A 22,778-nucleotide genomic window follows, 5' to 3' on the forward strand; every position below is an offset into this window, starting at 1 on the left:
GACTCAGATATAAAGTCCTCATAAAAATCTCATAACAGTAAATGAATTTTTTTCATTCACAATTCATCTCTTCAAACTTAAGTGAAACATTTTGGAGAAGTGAACATTTCATTAATTTACTTGGAAAATGCTAGAAAGATTTTTCCCTTGGTTTTCATTGCAGAGGAAACGACACTACTGGAGACTGGACAGCAAATGCATAACACTTTTTCAAAATGATACTGGAAGCAAATATTACAAAGTAAGGAATATTTTTCAATCTCTTTTGTACCAGCAGAAAATAATGGCTGAATTGCTGAATGAATAAATACTTACTAAAAGTACACTAGTAGTATAACTATGATCTATGTTTTCATTATTTAAGCTGCATATGTGTGTGCTGCCTTCCACAAACAAGTCTCAGATCAGAAAGGCGTCAGCTAACAAGGACCTGTAAGATACACGTTGTGGAAATGGAAGGTTTTTATACAGGGGCAATTCAGTACCAGTGACAGATTCTGCCAAGAAACTCACCTGACATTCTGTCATTCATAATACGAATTCTTTCCAAACAATTAGATATAGTATATATTATTTTAATTCTGTCCTTTGGACATTATGTTGTGATTTTGATTGTAAAAGATTGTTTTAATGCTCATATCCTTTTACCTGAGGCAGTTAAACTCCTTAGGCATTACTGCAATGAGTTTTAATAATGGAAAGTATTTTTTTCATATGGCTTTCTCTCAGGGAATGTCAGTGAAACATGCCCTAAGTGTTATTCAAGATAAAACAATCAAGTTTACGCCTATATGAAAGGTAGATTTGGAATCTTAATGTTGAATAGATTTATTCTGCAAATAATTTATTGCAAATAAATTTTATTAAATAAGGAGTCAACAGGGTTTAATTTTCTAGAGGAGTTCTGTTGATACATGGATGGTCGTGCTCTTTTCTGATGGCATGTCACTGCTCTCTTTGATAAGTTTAATTGAATAATTAGAGTTCTGCTTGGTCTTGGAAAGAAACATTTAGTATTTTACCATCAACAGTCCTCTGTGTAATGGAGTTTCAAGTTACAAGAACATTTTGTGTGTTTAAGAAGCATGTGGTTAAAAGCATCAGCTAATACCATAAATTAGTTAAAGTTAGTTCATGCTTTAGTTTTGTATGTCGATAATCTTTATACTGACAGTAAAACATTTTCTCATTTTAGGAAATCCCATTGTCTGAAATTTTGTCTCTGGAACCTGCAAAAACTTTCACTTTGCTGCCTCAAGGAGCCAATCCTCATTGTTTTGAAATAAGCACAGCAAATATAGTCTATTATGTTGGAGAAAACATAGAAAACCTCTCAAGTGTTCCACTGAATAACAGTGTTATCACCAGTGGTATTGGCATTGATGTGGCACGAATGTGGGAGATGGCAATACAGCACGCCTTGATGCCCGTCATCCCTAAAGGGGCATCAACTGGGTCAGGACCCAGCCTGCACAGTAAGTTTATTCATTTCCTCCATTTCAGATGAGTGATGTCACAAATGACATTGCTCAATCTTCTTCACACGTTGAAAGGAAGCATTGCACAGCTAGTAGAGGCTATTCCGTCATGGCTTATCACCTATCTGTGTATTATTTTAAACACCACGGTTTCTCATACATGCATTTCCAGTTTATACTAGGGCATCTGTATTAATATACAAGATGCAGATTTGTTAGCGAGCAAATAGTTGTTACATTAGTAAGACATCTCATCTGCATTTGTGTTGTTGACATGAGTAATAGCCTCCTTGTGCAGAGGCACAAAGTTTTCTGAGCTCCAGTTGGGAACTGATAGATTTTTCCCATCATGGTTGTAATTTTTGTTTCTAGCTGTCTGCAGAAGCAGCTCTTCACTCTTTAGGTCACTGCAGCACAGACGGTACGCTCCCTTTCATCACATTTGGCTGTACAACTGCCACAAACATTGTCCCATGCTGAGATGAAATGAGCTCAAGTGTGAAGGACAGCTGTTCTAAGCACAACAAGGCATGGGTGTTACCCAGGACCAAAAGGACTGAATATGTGGCTTTGCCTCCATTTACATACTTTTGGGTAATTCTGTAGCAAAGATGACAGCTTATGTAAACCAAACATGAAACTCATTTAAATCTAGCTCAGGTACTGATAACAAAGTGGCACATAGCAAACGGTTCCCCACTACTGGGCATGTGCTGCTGTGGTTGCTCTGCTGCTTGTACTCAGCCTAGTCAGTGTAAAGCAAATTTGGGTATGTCTACACAATTTGGATTAGACTTTTTGTTGCAGTATACACCAGCTTTAGCACTTGACATCTGGATGCTATTAATGCAGCGCGAAATGCTAATGAGACCGCAAGCCCTTCAGAAACCAAGTAATACGACAGGCTGTGGCATTACATCTCCAGGCACAACAGCTCACGTATCAGATTAGATCAGCTCTGTCCTTTGCTTTCTCGACTGGGTTCCTGCATAAAATAGTGTCAAATTCTGGATGTCATTTCAGTCGGGCTAGTTGCCTAGTGCCCCTGGTTTGAGTGTAGCTAAACAAATCACCTAAAGTGCTGGACTGGGAATGACAGCTGTCTTCTCGCTCTCTCTCGGGAAGTTTGAAAATTTTCTTTACAAGTTAGTAGTTATCTTTAGGGGTTTTGTGCAAAAATTAAGGTCATCTGAGACCTTTAGAACAAATTCCTGTGGGGAGTGAGAATGACAGCAACCTTCTGTCTTCTGCTCAAAGTGAAAGATCCATGCCTTTGTGCTTTTTTTTTTTTCATGTAAACACAAAGCAGCACAATTTGTTTTGAAAACAAATTGGCAATGATAAAGAAGCCTCTATGGAACTGAAACATTCCATTCCAAAACCAGTCTATTCCTAAGGAAGGGACAAAGGAATAAGGCACACAGGGCAGAAGTTACTCATGCTACGTACTGCAAATAGGAGACGTGCTGATGGGTAGTTGTGAGTGTCTTCAGTCTGTAACACTGGCTTTAAAGTAGAGGACACTGGTTTGGATGAGGCTGAAATCCATACTATGAAAATGGAAAGTCAGCATGAACAGGATTCTAGGCAGAGGTAGGAGTCAGAGACAGCACTGCTCCAAGGAACCATTCTTTCCTCCCCAAAATGACATCTTTGTGTAATACAGTTAGCAATAGGCATATTCTCAAGTTTTATTAAACCCCTCAGTAGGTTTGCAGTTCGAAATGCTTATGGCAACATCATAAGCTCTGAATTTGTAGAGGCTGGATCTGGTATTTGTTGTATTAAAGCAGGAGTGCAAGTTCTTGTTTCCATTATGTGTTTTAATAACATCTCTTAAGCCAGTTGAAATGTGTATTACTTTTAATAGTACGCAGACCAATTTGAATGCATATTGGCCTTCATCTGAATAGCATCAAATATATTGTAGGTGATGCTACAAATAGAAATTATTATTAAATCCACTAAACAAAAACAGTTTACCCTAGTTGCAGTTATAGTGACTTAGGTGAGGTATAAAGCCACAAAATAGAACAGAAAAAAGCAATAATAAGCTTATAAATGGGAAGCAAGAGATTCCAATATTAAAAAATTAATAATGAAATGTATAATTCTGTTCTTTTCCATACGCTGCAAAACTGTGGTTCAAGTCACATATTTGTGGGCTGCTGTAATTTTATATTGGCTGGTAGATGAACAAGCTGACCTAATTGGTCCAATTTCTAGAGCTGTCAGTAGATATTGATGTAATATAAATGTCATTTCCTATTACTACATGTTTGAACTAAAAGCACAGCAATCTGAAGTATATTTTACCTTCTTCCCCAGGGGATATATCCATCAGTATTTCTGTGTCAAACTGCCAAGTTCAGGAAAACGTGGTGAGTGTTCTCTGGATGCTGGTGCTAGACGTGCTATGATTAAGCTTGCAAAGTCATTGATCTGTTTTGCAAAGCAGAATATTAGAGGAGTTCCCATCAGCTGTATTTCACTTACTTTGTAGAAATTAACAAACAATTAGCTTTGCCAACTTCTGAGAAAAATCATCTTCGTGGCACCTTTTTTTGAGTCAAAAGAATTACATATGGGTAATTTCACTTAACACGGAATTTAACTATGGATCCTTGCAGGATGTTAATTACCAAAAGGAAAAGCGAGCTGTAGAAGATCCTAGTTCATGGAATTTGTCAGCTGAACTTCATAAAGCTAATCACAAGCCTTGATAAATACACCCTTTCCTGTCATCACTGAGAGATGTTCTCTGTTGTATGAAGTTGAAGCTCTATCCGAAGGAAGCGTTACATATGTTGTTACACATATGTAAAGAGTTCTGGGTTCCTTTTGCGTTAGGACTGTTAAGACAAATGACGTGCGGTCAAGGTAAACAGTCACGCTGCTGCTTTTCTGTTCATGGGCAGAGGCAGTAAACAGGACCGCCTGCAGCCAAGTACAGCTTTGGGGCAGCTCTGGTATTTGCCAGAAAAAGTGTGCCTGCTGGGGAAGGATGTACCCATTTGTTTCCTAAGAAAAAGCGGGACAGCCTTTGGTTTCAACTCCTTGGGGTTCTTTTGCTCTTCTTCATATGCACTGCTGGTTAAATATGAGGAAAATGAAACAGAGCTCCAAGATTTGGGGGTTGTTTGAGACTCCCAAATGAATCCGCTAACAGCCTGTGTTTAGGCCCTAAGAAATAGTGAGACATGAAACTCCCACTCTGGCATGTATGGAATATTTTACCCATCTCAGAGGACAAGCACTAATAGCCAAAGCCCAGAACTGCTGATACTCACAAAGCTTTCTCTAAACTAAGAAACCACTTGCATACCCATGACTGACGTGAGCTGCCATAGAACTTTTTCAAGAACATTTTAAATTTGTAATTTCTCCCTTTTCATCGAAACCAGCAGTAATTCCTAGGTCTGGGATCCTGGGACTTCGGGGGAGAACATTGCTAACAAGACCCTTTTTATTTCCATATGTATGTTTGACTTCAGATTTCACAAAGATAATGTGTAATGTTGTATGCTGGCTGCCTGGAAGATGGCAATGTCTGAAACCTATTGAAGATGCACAGCTTTTACAGCAATTGCAGTTAACATGGCTTTTAAGAAGAGTCACATGACTGTTTCTGGCAGATAATATATTTTGAAATGTGCTATAGTAAACGTATGCTACTTCCCATTAGAAAAAAACAAATGAAATACAAATTTTGTTTCCACATCTCAGGGCTTAATATTTGTTATGTTCATATAAACAGGATATTAGCACTGTGTATCAAATCTTCCCAGATGAGGTGTTGGGATCAGGACAATTTGGAATTGTTTATGGAGGTAAGGCTTTGGTGTGCTATACAGTTATGCTTAAGATAGAAAATTTCTTGAATGGTGAAATTATTTGAACTCTGACACGTTTTGTTCGAGAAATTAGTTGCCCATTGTTTTATATAAGCAGCATTCTATTGGTTAAACAATGAAACTGTTTTTTCTTGACAAAGTCTTTTTGTAATTTGAAATTTTCTACCTAGTAATGGGTCGCTGCATATTAACAGCTTTATGTTCTCTGTAAGCTCTAGTAAAGAAAACTGTGAAGTGCAGGGTTCTTTTTGAGAACTACAATGGAAGAAGAAAAAAAATTGTAATTTCTTCTTCCTACTGTTTTTCTTGGCATGCTTTTGTGAGGTTTTTTCCTTTGTTTTTCAGTAGTTTGTTTGAATTGTTTCTTTTTTTTTTCACTTCCTTACCCATTTTTCCTCTCCTTTTCCTCCTTTTTGCAGCAGCTTTTGAGGGAGTGTTTAGGTACAGCTGTTGTTTGAGATAGTGTGAAATGAGAACTAACAACAAATTTCTCACTGAAGAATCTCTGTGGGTCTCTGATAAACCTGGGACATGCACTCACATGCCTAAAGGCGATCACCTATCTCCTCATTTGCTAGTCTGGAACTACTACCGAGGGACTAAGCCTACAACCTGCCAGTTGCAGAAAATGCAGCTGAAGTGTATGAACAAGCACATATATATAACAGAAAGTTAACTTTGCATCTATATTCTTGAAATGCAGAGCTGACTTTCTCATGTGTGTATGTTTCTTACATGTTTAAACGGCTTTGTCAGATGATAATGAGAAAACTTCTCTTGTCAAAGGGTAGAAAGAAGGGAAATGACAGAAAACTTTTAATGACTTAATTTGCTGCAAACCTGCTCTGAGAATTACTTGGTTGTGGTAATTTGTACAGTGCAGTGAAAGTGGAACTTTTCTCAGAATTAATCATGTTAATTGATAGAGGCCTTTTGTTTTATTAATGCAGGAAAACATCGCAAAACAGGAAGAGATGTTGCCATTAAAATAATTGACAAACTAAGGTTTCCAACTAAACAGGAAAGTCAACTTCGTAATGAAGTTGCAATCTTACAGGTATTTTTTTATTCCTTTTTATTGTCTTAACTCCCTTTATACATTTCAATATATACCAGATAATAGGATAATTATTTTAATTGACAATCACTATTACTTTTGCAAAATACTAGTATTTTTGCTGCTTAATCTGTGTAAACAGCCAAGACCAAATGTATTGGCAATGTCACGTTAGAAATTACAATTTCTGCAGTTTTAAACACCAGGCACAATAAGGAAAATATGTTTGTTAAACTAATTTGAAGTTCATCATTCTCTTGTATTGTCCCTAGAAATTTCAAGCCTGTTACTTACAGTTTAGGCACACAGTTTAAATTATGAAATACTGAAACATTGTCTGGTTTAGGGGGGTGTTGAAGACTGGCTATGTAATGGTAAAACCTACTGATCATGTTGGGAAATCTAGTGCTGTATTTATCTTTAATAGAATCTTCATCATCCTGGGGTTGTAAATCTGGAGTGTATGTTTGAGACGCCGGAAAGAGGGTTTGTTGTTATGGAAAAACTCCATGGAGACATGCTGGAGATGATCTTATCAAGTGAAAAGGGCAGATTGCCAGAGAGAATAACAAAGTTTTTAATTACTCAGGTAAGATATTAATTACAGACCTAGAAAGAGATTTGAGGTCAATTATTATCACTGTTTCTTATGTTTTGCTCTTGGCATAAATTACTGCTTTGGTTTATGAAAGCCTGAATTGTAATATCAGGGATGGTAAGAGAGCTTTGGGTACATTATCTGACAGGTAGTAAGTCATTAAGAGGACCTAGAACTAGATACACGTGCAGCACTTTGGCTGCTGGATGGACGGGCCGTCGAGCTACAGTTTCTCATATGCATGAAGAATTAGGCACAAGAAAGGAATGCAAAGCACTTCACAGCAAACCGTTGAAGATATACATAAAGAAATTTGAGCCTCTTGAACTTCTTCGTGCCTAACCATTGCAGTTTGTGCTATACACTTTCGTGCATCTTTTCTGTGCTGAGATTGGATCTCAGCACTACCAGTGATTAAATGAATCTGGTTTGCTGTGTGACTTTGTTAACAATGTGTTCTGGTAGTTGTTTTGCTGTTGTTGTTCTTCCTGTTGTCATATTATCATACTGCTTTTTTGGCTGCCCATAATACTGGTTTAAATTTAGATATACACAATTGAGTAGTGAGCCACCTCAGAGTCAGAGCAGCCTGTGTGGTCAGCGGTCAGGAAAAAGAAAGGAGCAGGAACAACAGTGTTATGGTGGAAGTTTATTATTTGGGGTAGAATGTAGCAAATTTCTCTGCATCCAAAGATTTCACACCAAAAAAAAGTAAACAAGTACTTAGAACGCAGTTTTAAAAAAGTGTTTAGGATATAAAGTCTTTGGAGGAGGAAAAATCTTATTCCATACAGCGAAACATCAAGAAAACTTGAGGCACAGAACAGCTGACATTTTTTCTTTGTCCTTTTTTTTCCCCCCATTGTAGACATTTGTGTAAATGGTCCATTCTTATGGGATTATTTTTCTCTATGTCACTCCTTGCTCTACATCCTCACTTGCTGATCACTGAAATGTCTGAACAATACAGAATAAACAAAAAGAAAGTATGACATTCAAAACATAATTTCTTTCTGATTTGTTTCTTCACAGATCCTTGTTGCTTTAAGACATCTTCACTTCAAAAATATTGTTCATTGTGACCTCAAACCAGAAAATGTGTTATTGGCATCAGCTGATCCTTTCCCACAGGCAAGTAGAAAATGCCCTTTCCTAAGATAAATTGTTCAAATTAATAAGTGTTAGCAATTATTATTTTATGAACAAACAAAAAAGTGATTAGTGACCTGTCTGTATCTCCTCCAGGAACTACACAGAATTTTTAGATAATGAAAAAACTGATCACTTATTCAAAAAACTTTCCAAAGAAGACATGTTTGAAAATCCTTGCCTTTTGTCATTTGACATAACTACTTTTGTGATTGTTTCTAATTTGCTTACCATTATAGCCCAAATTGCTTATCTGATTGATTTGGTCCAGATCAGTGAGAATTTTCGAGCAGTCACCAGAAAGACAGTTATTTTTCTGAAGGTTAGGGTAGAGCTCACAAAGAACAACAGCTTCTTCTTCAATTTTATGAATTTAAATGCAGGTAGATTGCAGAATATTTAAATATACTTTGTGGCTCGTTGTATTTCTCATTAAAAAGTATTTGTATCAGCTCCTGTTACCTTTGATCTGCAGAGTTCATCTATAATCTCCTCCAATTGCCTATATTCAAAAGGAGCATTGTGATAATTTGTAAATAATGCCAATATCAATAATTGGAAAGGAAAGATTTATACTGAGGCTTCAAGTGAGGATTTCTAAGCAGCTAAATCTGTTCCTCTGAAGAAATCAGACAAGTTTGCAGAGAGGCAGGATGTAACTGGGTCCACAGTAAAACAAAAATGGAAGTTCAAGAACTAAATTTTGTCAACCTGCTTGATTTAGGAAAAAGCTTTAGGTAAAAGAATTTTTCTGTTTGCTGTGGTTTTACGTTACAAATGGGTAAGTATTACTTTATATTACCACTTTCACCAGGAGCCTGAGCTGTTAGGCCCATCCAAAACTGTATTTCTTTCATTCTAATCTGTCCTGTGTTACTGCTTTTACTGTGGTTTATTCATGGAGTGAAGCAATATAGGAGATGCAGTGGACTGGTAATCTGGTCTAATGTCCAGGGTGGAATAAGGGTATTCCTCTCAAAGAGGAGTTTAAAAAAAAAGTATCCTTGAAGGAACAGTAGAGATGCATCTTTCAACTAAACCATGATAAAAGTTCCTCAGCTATGTATTTGATAATAAAAGTAATGTCTGTCTTACTGTAGCATTTTCTTTAAACAGGTAAAACTTTGTGATTTTGGCTTTGCCCGAATCATTGGAGAGAAATCATTTAGGCGTTCAGTTGTAGGAACGCCAGCCTACCTTGCTCCAGAAGTGCTGCGAAACAAAGGCTATAACAGGTCTCTGGATATGTGGTCTGTGGGTGTCATCATTTATGTGAGTCTCAGTGGTACTTTTCCATTCAATGAAGATGAAGACATACATGACCAAATCCAGAATGCCGCATTCATGTATCCGCCTAATCCATGGAAAGAAATTTCTCATGAAGGTAATATCTGCTTGTGGCTCTTTTTATATAAATGCTAAAAAAGAACAGTTGAATAATGGTGTTTTGTTTTCATGTTTTGTTTTTTTTCCCCTGTACATACCGGTGAAAAAAAAAAAAAAAGATTTGCAGTTTCAAGGCACCATAATGTACCATGAAGTAAAGTCTCTGTTTTGTGCTATCAGCTGCTTTAGACATTTCCTGCAGAGCATGTATAGACTGCATATGGCATAATCCTCTAGCATAGGATCTCTCCAGGAGGTGCCGAAGGAGGCACAAAGCCACCTACAGATTGGGTTGCTGTAGCATCTTGTGAGGAACCTCAGCTGCTGGAGCTGGTGTTGCTTATATTTACTTCTGTATCTTTTCTTTCAGCTCTAGTGCCTCTGCAGTCTTTTTCTCATTCTACTTGTGCCGGTAATTTAGTTTCCATTCGGTAGGATGCAGTAGGTACAACCCTGATAGTTTTTCTGTGGAGAAGATAAAGATACTGAACAATTCCAAGCAGATGAGGTTTCAAGAACAACCTGAGACAGTGTCATAGAATGGGCGGGGGGGAATGCTTGAAGATAGCCAACAAGACTTTAAACTAGAATTCTGGTTAGTGGCATCAAGGACTTTTGATAGTAAAAGAACAATGTGAATAATTCACTATGAACATCTTTAAGGAAGGTAAATGAATTCTATTTAAGATGCATCTAAAGGCAACTAAGTAGGGCATTTAACAAAAATATCACTTCTAGTTTCACCAATATTTCTTGTACATGACAAACATTTTCAGGCAATTTGATTCGCTGTGCATTTTATTTTAATTGATTTTATTTTATTTTGTTTTATCATTGTCTTTATGTCCTTAACTTTTTGCAATGTTGCTTCTTAAGTCTTAAAGTGAAGGAAACATGATAAATATCATTCTTATCTTTTTTTCTGAATTGTAATACTCACCAACTTGAATTAAAGTATTGGAATTTACAATTTCCATAACTTTCGGTACAGTTTTTCTGAGTTTCAGGTGACATGTTTAACTTACACGTCAGTGGTAGCTTAGAGAAGTGTGCCTACTGCTTACTATAATACATATTATAGCCACGTGAGATTCTCAGCTGAGAAATACTTTGAGAGCATTGTCTGTTGTTTTATCTCAGTGGCAGATGAAGTTTGATGAGATCTGTTGGGGGGGGGAAAAAAAAAGAAGCTAAATCTGCACAATTACACACTGAAGTCCTCCTGAACCTCCACACACTTCTGATATGTAAGCTGACAGAATCTGTTGGCAGCAATGCTTTTTCTGGCGCTAGAGATAAGCAAACAGCAATCAACACAGAAGAGGCTGCAAGAAATTGTCTCCCACAAGTTTCTACTGTGGTAGACAGAAGATCAATTTCTACATTCAGAGGTGAAGATTCAGTAGAGCACCTACAGAAAACTCACCTACTGGGGTGTTATCTCTCCTTTCAACCAGTCACAACCTTCATTAAGAGTAATGGATATCAGGCTGCAAGCATGCAGAAGGGTGGGAAAGAACACACTTGTAACAAATTACTAAGTTAAAATCTACTTATACATTGTAGGGTAATTTTTTTTATTATATTTTGAAGTCATATCTGATGAGCCACTCTACTGTGCTAAACGAAAACCTGAAAAAAAGTGTGAACAGATCCATTATGTTTAACAGAGGGAGCTGGAGTCTAGGTCTCTGTCCAAGTATTACTTGATAACACTGACTTTTAGAGCTCAAAACTGAACTCAAACTCTGGATTACCTAGGGGAAATAAAGGAACGGTTTTCTCATGTCAGCTACTCCGGTCCACGCTCGTGCGCAGGTCAGAAGAGGGCAGGCATGCACGGGCCCTGAACTGACTGGCTCCATCCACGTTCTGTTATCTGTGACCATATAGCATGGTTAAAATGCAAATCTGTACTCGGTGTCCTAACACATCTACTCTGGATTGCAGTTCTGAACAGTGCCATCATGATTGATGCTATAAATCCTTGAAGCAGTTGGGGGGGAATCACAGGTGATTTTAAAGATTTTATGAAATCATTTAGTCAACGTTGCAAATAAAAGCAATTTCAAAAGGTATGTGTATTTAAATGTGAACTATGATAACAGGAAGCTCATTTCAAGCGAAAATACACTGGGGTTTATAAATTTCTCTGCACAAATTAAGCTAATGAATAGGGTATTTGCCTGCCATATCTTTTCCATTATTCTTTTTGTCAGTTATTCTTAATCACTGAACATTTTTCAACAGTAGTTTTAACATGCGTGATTATGATTACTTCTTAATTTTTTTTTTAAATTTTCATATAAAAAGATCCATAATAGATTTCTTTTAAAGACACAATAGATTTCCTGTTTAACTATTCCCTGGAATTTGTATCATAGAAATAATTCTCCCAGGGGGAAATTAATTATCGTGAACTAGTTCTTCCACTCAAGCTTGTAAGGGAGTTACATCACAGTGTGGAATGTGATCCTGCTGCAGAATCTGGCAAGGTCTTTGTAAATGAACATTGATCAACCAATCTCTTTCAAGCTGGTATGATTGAAATTGCTGTTTGTCTTGAAGGATCTACACAGATATTTTCTTGCAAAATGCATTATTCTTTGTTTTAAATTAAAACAAAATTATTTAAGTTATATTTTTACTTCTAAGAAAGAAAAAATGTTGAAGATCCAGCAGTTAGTCCATTTCATTTATTGACATTTAAAAACTTGTGCAAATATTTAAGAGAACTTTAACATATAATAAACAACCAAAGTCTTCACAGAAGCCTTCAACCAAAACTTTGCTGCACTGCTATAGCATTAAAAAATTGAAACCAATATTGATTAGTAAAGTATCATTGTAGCAAATAAAAGAAATGCAAAGTAAATATTATCTTTAATGCAGGTAAGAAGGATCTTTTTAAAGTGTTGTGCTGTGCAGGTTTGGAAAATAGGAGCCATTTGTCCAAAGGTTACCATAAGTAAAACTAATATAAATATTCTTCTCCATTACGTACTGCATTCTTCTCCTTCGTCCAAAAGACAATGACAGGTCTTTAACAGCGGACTCTATGAATTGTACATTATAGCTAGATTTTAAAAGTGGTAACTTCATCCAGAGACTCTATTACTTGCCTCAGTAACAGCAGGTCCAAACTGAGATTTCAATGAACTTAGAAGAGCTTGGCTACCATTTAAAAGAATTAATATTAACCCTGATTTACGCATGCCAATAGAAATGCTCAGGTTCTGTTACCATATCAAATGCAATATCCATGACTTTCTTCTTTTTTTACTGCTCAAATATTGTTAGTTGTGGTTGCTAGGAATGTTCGTAATATGATAATCCTTGAAACACTGTTGTAGAACAGTGAGAAGTAGTAGAAGGAATTACATATCAATTTGAGCTTAAAAAAAAAGAAAAAGAAATAAATGTTTATTCCAACCTGTTGCTATCTATATCAACAATCCTAGTTGATGGCCAAAGCAAGTGATGGCAGGTAAGATGGACACCCTAAACCAGCCGATGGAGGGGAGGTTACTTCACAACTGTACCAGCTTAGGATCACAACCGTATGCAGCTGATACACCTGAGCTAGCTGCTTCCTAAACCACAGTAACCCATTTGCTTGAAATTCTGTGTATGTACTTTTGGTGGAAACAAATGTTTCAAAAGCTGTGGCGTTTTTACCTTGTGATGCAATTTTCAGTTTAGATTAAGGGAAGTGATCATCAACCAAGTGTATTGCCAGTGCCTGTGAAATAACGATTTTATTAAAGGGCATATAATTTGTCGCAGAATGGCTAATGAAAGCAGTGTTAGGAATTTTTGTGTGCCTATTGCAAAACTCAACACTGAGGAAAGCAAAACAGTGCTCAAACATTTTGGGTTTTGCTCATAACTATTGCTCTGAGCCAGAGAGCCAAACTGCATGTAAAACATCTTGCAACTGTAGACATTTCAGCATTCTTTTCAGACTATTACCCATGTAAAAAGTTTAAGAATGGCTAAACTTAGTTATCACCCTGTTTACTTCTATTTTTATTGTAATCAGAGAGGAATTAAAAGCTCAGATATTTTACTTTTTAGCAAAATCATGTATTTCTTTGCATTTAATGGATAGTGGACAAATCGGAGTGAATGATGCTGTGTTTATCACCACTTTGGTTTTAGTGCTCAGTAGATGCTTTTCTGATATTGCCAAGCAACAGCATGTTTATTTGGGAGCTGGAATGCAGAGGGTAGAAAAACTTTAAAAGAAAAAAAAAAAAGGGGGGGGATAGGTCATACCTAAACATTGTGCCTGGAAAAGCAACAACAGTGGTAAAGTAGTCTCAGTGTTCCCGTTCTGTGTTCTTATTCAATTATTGGTCTTAAGGTAAAATTAAATTGGCTTTCTAAACTGCACTAATAATGAGGCAACAGATTTGTAAAAACGTATGACCCATAACAGTCTAAACTGCATGATTATATAAAAAATACACTTAAATTCTGGCATCTTCAGAGCAAGAACGTATGTGAAGAAATTCTATTTTGGAGGAAAAGTGTGTCATGAATGTATAGTGTGGTCTGTGTTAGTTTATTTTCTTGGTAATAACTTTTTCTGTAGCATTTTCTAGAAATTTTTAAAATAAAAATCTACAGTCACAAGCGAAGAAAGGAAGCAGAATCCATCTGAGGATAATATTTTTGTCTCTCTAATGTCTTTCAGTGTCTCTCAACAGTTCTGTCTTCTCTGCCACTCAGGGATGTGGTCTAGTCATTGACTATGATTCTTTTCTCTCTACAATGTGTCTGTCTGATGTCATAACATCTGGATTAATCGGGTGGGGGGTGGGGTGGGTGGAGAGAGACAGAGAGAACCTCGTAGATTCCTCCATAGGGAATTCTGATTTACACCCCCACTAAGCACCTGCATTTTCCCACCTTTTTCCAATAGCTCTTTTGAAAGAATACTCCCCAAAAATTAAGTTTGTGTTTGTATGTCTAAATAGAATTGTAAGACATTACCACAGGAACTACCTCTCTACAGTGAACTTCGGGTATCTTGTATAGAACCAGGTTTTGTCATGGGCATTCAACATTCCATTACCCAATCTGCTATTTCTGTTCTGTCTTCAATGACTGTCAAGCCAGCTTACATTTCCAAATTCACCAAACTGCCGTATGACAATTTGACCTTAATTCAGACTTCACTGTGGAATTTTGCTAGATATTAATACAGAGGAATCTACTTGCAGAATTCTCTCCTGTTTTATAGCTTTAAATTTCACATCTGTGGAACATGGAGCTATTTTCAACAGCATTACTGTTGATTTCCAACTTTGACGTTCCAGTCCACCAAATTTGCATCGCCTCAAAAGATTTATTTTGACTTAGCTGAAGGATTTTGTCCCTCTGCCTATTTGTGTATTTTACCTAGTGTGTCTTCACTGTGGTGGCTGTTCTTTTGAACTGCATGGTCCTAAAATGTGCTATGTCAAGCTTTGGATTATTTGCTGTGTTTCGTTCTGTCATGGAATTTTTATAAACCTCTGTATTCGTAATTTTGTTTTCATCCGTTACCAGCACAGCTGTTATTACAAGCCTGATGGGCTATGTGATGTGCACACTGTTGATTAGGTGTTTCACATTACTTCATATTATTAAATAGTTTGGGAAGAAACAATGCAATTTCTTCCATGCATTACATTTGATCATGGTGTGCATGTTACAATGCTTTTGAGTCAGAAATGGATACCACAGCTGCCTTCAAGCCAGTATTTATATAAACTTGTTTCAGCGTAATGTGAATAGAATCTCTGTTTCACACATTAATGAGAAAGTCACATGAATGAGCTTTAAGTGCAAGGAGGTCAACTGCATGTTATAGCTCAAAGATGCTGTCTACCTCAGTAAATTTTTAACTAGCTGTTTAAACTAAGGTCTTGGCTCTACTTACGCATGTTTGCTAGTACAGATTAGTATTAAAAAACCTCTCGTAGAGGTGCAGCTTGTAATTGCCAAGGATTTCTTGAATCCGTGTCCCTGAAAATAATAAGCTCTGCCAGCTGAAGATTATTTTTTTTTTGCCAAAATAACTGCATTTATACTACAACATTTGTCAGCAAAGCTGTATTGACCAGCAATATGGAAGGGGTTTATGTGTATGAAAAAATTATACTACTAATCAACAGAGCTATATTCAGAAGAATCCAGGGCTTAGGAAGTCCTAAGTTCTGCATTAATGGCAGCAGCTTAAGTTTTTACAAGTGATGGCTGTAAGAGTAGCTAATATTATGGGTACACTAAAAATTCTGGACCAAGTACAAATCTGTTATTAATTTGGCACTGCTTGTCTTGCTATTCTTAAGATGATTTCTTTTTTATAACTTCTGTGAAAAGCTAAAGTCCGTATGGTAGCACTAAATGAATGGTAGGTTCATAATAGGGTTTTCAGGTATTTCATGAATTTCTGTGTTAATGTGTGGTTAAAGCAGTCATTCCTATGAAAACTGTCATTATCATGTGTTAATTTGATACTTGGGGTGAAAATTGTTCCGGTGTCTTTCCTAAAATTAATTATTTAGCATGCTAATAAACTGCCATGAGCAGTTCAGAAACATGAACGTCCTGACTCTCGAGGTTCTTTCCAGTAAAATGTAACTAAAGAGCAATCTTTCCTAAAATCAAGGGGACATACAGCTTTTTAAAGCTGCATTTGAATCTTTCTGTTGGGGATTCTCACCTATCTAAATGACCCGGACTCATGCTACTGGAGCAGTTGGCTAGCTTATCTCCTTTAGGAAAGTCTCCAGCTCCTGGAACTTGATAAGCCCTCAGCTGGCTACTTACGCTATCCTTAAATCTCAGGAAGTAAACAGGAGCCCATAAAAGTGTTAGGAAGAGGAGTGCCATAATCCTCGCAGACCTTGCATGCAGGTTGCTTCCTTGGTGATTACCTGTGGGATTCCTCTAGAAGATGTGCAGACCATAGGTGGTCTTCCTTAACTCTGCCTTTATTGAATTATTGATTTTTATAGAGGAATATTGTCAAATTTTATAAAGCTCCTTAAATGTCTGACAAGGATTACTTTAAAACCCAATTTAAAAAAAAAATAAATCAGCCTCTAGTGAAAATTCATAAAATTTAATTTAATGTACTGTGTAGTTGCTCCCCTTTCCTCAAAACTGCTTTATCTTCCTAGACAGCACATTTAATTTCGCCCGATTTGGTCCCATGAATCACATATGAGTTGTACATCTAACTAAATATTAATACCAACCAAATTCTTATTTCCAGTGTTTTAAGCAGTATAATCATCAAGCTATTAATTCCATAAATTTTGTTTTTAATTCTGAAATCAAGTCAACATGAATCTTACCGCTCATTCTTTGACACAGCACTGTCCTTTTGCTGCCAGCGCTTATCGCCTGCATCTTGACTTCTGATACTCAGAACTCTTACACTTGAGAAGTGGGTTTTCTTGGATTGCATGATTTCTTGGTAAAAAATAGCAAATCCTGTTTGCTGTTGAAATTCATGTTTGATCTCATTCTTACCTACATTTGAAAACTTTGAGTATTAAAGGGAATTGTATCAGATAGTTTGGGCCCGAAGTCCTCATAATAGTCACGTTTGCATTTGTGCTTGCTTATTGCCAAGAGGCAAGCAATATTCAAAACTTCCCTGGTGAAAAGAACCCTAGATAAAGAACTAAAAACAAACCCCAAAACATGTTACAGAGACAGCGATATTCCAGTTGTGAAACAAGCAGGCTATCTGCGTAAACTGTTCTCGGGAACAAATGATTGCTCGATACTGACAATCCTAACCATCCCGTGAAGTTGCCTTTTCACTTTCGTCTTTGCGTACCTTCTCCTGTGATTGTTTTTAGACCAATGCCTTTCTGATCTGTTCAACAGCCCATTGACAATTTCCCCCAAGAACACAAAGAAAAATGTTATTACATGTAGTATGTCACTGTCCCAAAGGAAAAAAGAAAGGGCAAAGGGTTTCTTCATCCCATTGTAGCTTGGGGAGGCTGAGTAACTCTGTATAATTTCAGCACTTGTAAGGCTCATGATCACAGCATGTTTCTGTGTTACTTTCAAGACCATCTTTCTCTGTCACCAAAGAAATAAAGATGTAAACCAGCATACTTTGCACAAGCCAAGGGATACTGTGATGAAAAGGGGAAAGTGGCAGTGATATTAAAATTCCTTGCGGTCTCTCAGTTATTCCATAACACTAAGCTTCCCCCAGAACACATGCCGAACATTTAGCACCACCTAGAACAGAATTTAACCTTTCATGATACCCTCTTTTTTTTGTTTCTTTCTTTGGTTAGTTGTTTTTTTAATGGCTTTATTAGATGCATTGAAAGCTCAGCAATCTCATCCTGGAGATTTTTCCAAATGGGCCACTCGGTGCAGTTCTATGCACTGGTCATTGGCTCATGGGCTTCTTCCCTTCAGGCACCATAGCACACATGCCTGCAATTTCAGTGAATCATCAACTCCTTCAAAACCACAGAAATTAAGAAATTTGTAAAGAAGCCCTCTCGCCTTTATGAAATACCAGACCACTGACTAGCAGGTAGAAGCAGTGCTCAGCTCAAAAGAGTAGTATTGCAAAACTTAGTGACTTAAAAATCTCATTCCTCCACACAGTGCCTGGGAAGGTGCTGCTGTCAGTCATCCGAAAGTGATACTGAGAGTCTTAGAGATATAGATACATATATATGTATATGTGTGTTTACTGTGGTACCTGAAGAATACTGTAGTCTTCATTTACATGAGATTTTTTTTCACTTGAGCAGGAACTGAGTGAGAATTATCTTCAGACTTTGCTGCATGCCTGCAAATGAAGACACAAGAGTTAGACAATACACTAGCCGGCAGGCAACAGTTTAGTAAAACAGGGACGTCAATACTGACTGCAGTTCATTAAAAGCTGGAGTAAGGAGGGATAACTTTCCTCTTTTTACAACTACCATGTCTGTTTATCTCTCTGTTTGTGTATCCTAGCTGAAACAAATACATATAAACTGATGTTTTCCAATATTATTTCTTTGCAGCTATTGATCTCATAAATAATTTGTTGCAAGTGAAAATGAGAAAGCGCTACAGTGTGGACAAAACGTTAAGCCACCCGTGGTTACAGGTATTGCTATGAATTTCATTTTTTTTTTTCCTCTGTATTTAGGCTCTAAGTATATTAAAAGTTTTCATCTTTAAGCACAATAGAGTCTAAGCAAATCTGAAGATGTTTTCAGATCCTGAGAACCTCATACTCCTTCACCAACTTACATATATAGTCGAATTAAGTTTTGAAGTATTAGATTCCAATACTGAACTCCCTCATGTTTTCAAAAGACATTACAAAAATATTTTATCTTGTTTGTCCACTGAGAACATTGTGTGTATATATATGTATAAAATCTTTATAGCTATTGACTTACATTTTTTTCATTGCCTGGAGTCCCCCCAATTCACTTCTTATTAAAACTAATCAACAGGCTGCCGCTTCACAGTCATCAGAACTAGTGAAGTCGTATGCTTTCCGGGAAAATACATCAGCCGCCTTCAGTTGAAATCTTCAGCTGGAAACTGAAATATTAGGAATTTTTGAGATGCTAGCAGCCACTGTCTTCTGCTCCTCATATGTTAATTTTTTATCCTGGCAGCAGCCAAGTCACTGCACATTGAAAGACCTAAAACAGAATCAGTGCAGTGAGCAGCCAAGGCCTGCCCCACCGCCCCCGGCCAGGGAGCAGGGCAGGCCGGGGAAAACCCCAAGCCAGGGCATTAGGCACCTCCATGGGGATGGGGACGGGCCGAGGCCAGGCTGGGACATCAGCTCATGGGATCTCCCAAGGGACCCACATTTGCATGTAGGAAAGATATCATGGCTCAGGCATGGCACAGATCAGATGCTTGGTTCACAATCCCAAAGGAATCTTTATCCAAACAGTTTCCAGCCTTACTGTTGACTGTCAACATGGAGTTCCAAAATACCTTCATGTTTGGATGTATATGTCTCCGAGCACACCAGTAATTGCCTAAGTTTGGAAAAGCAGACCTTTTCTAGCCCAAGCTGAATTCACATCCTGCACTATTATCCTGAGATGGAGAACTGCCTTGACTAGCAGATATGGATCATTAGGATGTACATGTGTGACTTAAAGATGTTTCTTCTTCCTTATTCATCTTGCGATTGGTGCGAGGAATTGCTTTACCACCCATGCCTCATTTAGATGCCATAGAAATCTGTAGGCTATAGATACATTCTGTGAAGCAACCTGTAACATGTCCATACTATACTCATGACAGTTTAATAAAATTAATTTATCAGATAATCCTCTAGAAATGAAACCTATCTCTATAGGCAGATTTCATATGTATTTATTCTGAGATTTTTCCATTCTGGAGCAATAGGGATGCATGACCTTTAGATTGCTGAGTTAACAGCATGTTGCATATTAGTGGTAGAAGGGAATGTAATTTATTTTAGGAATGTTAAAACTAATTCTGTTGTTTTTTCAGGACTATCAAACCTGGTTAGATTTAAGAGAACTTGAATGTAAAATGGGAGAACGTTACATCACCCATGAAAGTGATGACTCCCGATGGGAACAGTATTCAGGAGAACACGGATTGCAGTATCCAGCACACCTTATCAGTCCAAGCGCTAACCATAATGAAAACACCAAGCTAGAAGAAACAGAAATGAAAGCCCTCAGTGAGCGTGTCAGCATCCTTTAAGTTGCATCCCCTATAATCTGTCAAAACACTGTGGAATTAATAAATACATACGGTCAGGTTTAACGTTTGCCTTGCAGAACTGCCATTATTTTCTGTCAGATGGGAACAAAGCTGTTATGCTGTTACACTGTTGATGTATCTGAGTTGCCAAGACAAATCAACAGAAACGTTTTTGTGTGACCAACTGTGTTGTATTTACAAAAGTTCCCAGAAACACTAAACTTGTTATTGTGAATGATTCATGTTGTATTTAATGTATTAAAACCTGTCTCCACGGTGCCTTTGCAAACTAGTGTTTTTCTTACTTGAGCCTCATTTTGGTAAGAGAGAACTTTCCCATGAAGATCTTGGGGGGTTTTTGTGCATCGTTAGTATTGCAATTGTAAGCAAACTCTTGAAGAGTAGATTATAACTGCTGTTCTGTGAACAACTTCTACCATTTGGATAAAAGCTTTATTTAGTGTCAAATAAAATAGAAAAAGCAAAAAATAACAAATCGCGTAGCACTGTACAGTTTCAAATCAGATAACCCTTGTGTATGTGTTTGTGTGCTTGTGGATATAGATACACACAAACACACACTATAACTTGCTCTCAAGCCTAAATGTCTTAGTAATGTAAACTGCAGCATATGTCGGTTGTATTTCCCCTTTTCTTAAAATATTCTTCTCTAATCTGAATATTCTCTAATATGTACATTCAGAAGCTAAATAACTTGTTGACTTTGTGTATGTTTTCAATAAAAGTCTTGTTAAAATAGGTTCATTTGATTAATCTTTCTGTTTAAAACATCCCTGAAATGGCAGCAGAAGTAGGTAAATCAGTTCATCATTAAGAAGCCCACATGGAGATAGGTAGGAAAATGCTGCCAGCTAACCCATGTACCTATAAAACGCGCTTTGTAAGAGCCTATTTGGACTGATTTTATATCATAAGTTCAGTTTTGAAACATACTGGGGGAACGGGGAAGTTGAGTACACTGATTTTTGTATCAGTGAAATGAATGGGAATTTAGTTTTTAGAGAAACGTGCTGCTTCTGCTTTTCCACTGAGTTCCATTGAGCTGACAAGGTAATATGGATCCCTCCTGCCCCTGAAAACTTTAAAGATACTAATTTTCACTTCTAGCAATTACTTAGTGTTCCAACACTAACCCATTTAGCTTTAACTGAGAGAGAGGTTCAGGCTGCACGGTAAAACACGTGCGAGAGTAACTCAGTGACAAGTGGAAAGTTATGCTGTGCCATAGGCTATCTCTGAAAAAGCAGTTGAAGTACAGGTACTGAAGAGAGAGGTTAAAAAAGAAGAGATACATGGGTGAGAGGCAGAAGTGTGCAATCATAAGAGCCGCGTACAATAAACCTCTACTGATCAAATCTTCGCTTTATGTTGCAATCGTGAGCTTTTCATCAGATCAATCCATTCTTTCCTCAAAGAAGAGCTTTGTCTTCAGGAAGTTTATGCCAGATACATAACATGACCAAAGCCGGCAGAATTTTACTTATTTTGTACCTCTACTGGACAGGTAGTGTGTACTGTAGAAGAAAGGAAGAAATGGCGCCTTTATTCAAACAGAAAAAAATACATTTTACAGAAAATTAAAAAGTATTGTGAAAAAATTACGTATAAATCTACTCCTCCTTCCCGCCTCTTTTCCTCTACTCCCACTGCCAAAAAAGAAATCCTTTTCCACTTCAGCTGGACCCTGAAGGAAACTCTCTGATAACACTGGCCTTGTAACATGTTCTGAAACAGCTCTGGTTGGGCAGAGTTCGAATGTGTTGACTTTTCTGCCATGCTTTAACGTCTGTATTTTCAGTTAGGACTTTCCTATAAGCTAAATTTGGCCATTGTTTCTTTTTCATTCAGCCTCATTCTTAATCTTAAACTAGCTGTAAAATAAACATAAAAATAAACTCAGGCTGGTTATCAAATTTTTGTCAGTAGAAGTGTATACACGTGTATATTTAAAAGCAAGTCCACTTAAAAGTGCAGTGGTGGACTCATGGATATATAAAGACTATTTTCTGTTCTTTAACAACTCCAGGAGTCAAGCCAAATTAACTAACTTTTGAAAAAGGAAATTGAGGAGAATTACCAGAATCATACAGACTTTGTTCAGATGCTGATATCATGACTGTTCATAAGGAGCCATGACCTCACAGAAGTGCCTTGATTTTGTCATCTCACTCCTCTGTGTTAACCAGTAACAGAGATTTCGAGCTCTGCTTTCACATTGATCAATTTAGATGAGTCAGGATTTTATTAGTGGCTTGGATTTGTTTACAATTAGTGCACCAGTCCTTGAGCAAAGGTAATTTTCAACAACACAGTTAAATTCTCAAAAATACCAAATAGTGTACTGGCACGCTGTTCTCATGCATGGACACCAGTCAGGAGATGAAAAGAGAAGGCAAACCAGTTTGCAGCTTGAAACTGCATCTCTAAGAAAATGGGTGACAAAACTAAACCCAGTGCCACTTTCAATGAAGGAAGGCCATCATCTGCTGATTTCTCCATAA

The 22,778-nt window shown here is 37.2% G+C and overlaps 1 protein-coding gene across 1 annotated transcript in view; it reads left to right on the plus strand.

Annotated features, from left to right (window-relative positions):
* PRKD1 (protein kinase D1) overlaps nucleotides 1-20,817 on the plus strand; it is a 65,716-nt gene extending 44,899 nt beyond the window's left edge. The window contains exons 8-17 of the mRNA XM_009640077.2: nucleotides 164-241; nucleotides 1,196-1,475; nucleotides 3,807-3,859; nucleotides 5,236-5,308; nucleotides 6,283-6,389; nucleotides 6,817-6,978; nucleotides 8,020-8,118; nucleotides 9,253-9,520; nucleotides 18,570-18,655; nucleotides 20,038-20,817. Of these exons, the coding sequence (XP_009638372.1) occupies nucleotides 164-241; nucleotides 1,196-1,475; nucleotides 3,807-3,859; nucleotides 5,236-5,308; nucleotides 6,283-6,389; nucleotides 6,817-6,978; nucleotides 8,020-8,118; nucleotides 9,253-9,520; nucleotides 18,570-18,655; nucleotides 20,038-20,256 (1,425 nt within the window). The 3' untranslated portion in view covers nucleotides 20,257-20,817. The remainder of the gene's footprint in view (nucleotides 1-163; nucleotides 242-1,195; nucleotides 1,476-3,806; nucleotides 3,860-5,235; nucleotides 5,309-6,282; nucleotides 6,390-6,816; nucleotides 6,979-8,019; nucleotides 8,119-9,252; nucleotides 9,521-18,569; nucleotides 18,656-20,037) is intronic.
* Nucleotides 20,818-22,778: the final 1,961 nt, after the last annotated feature.

The sequence above is a fragment of the Egretta garzetta genome, unplaced genomic scaffold, assembly GCF_000687185.1.
Source record: "Egretta garzetta isolate BGI_Z169 unplaced genomic scaffold, ASM68718v1 scaffold196, whole genome shotgun sequence".
Classification (NCBI taxonomy): Eukaryota; Metazoa; Chordata; class Aves; order Pelecaniformes; family Ardeidae; genus Egretta; species Egretta garzetta.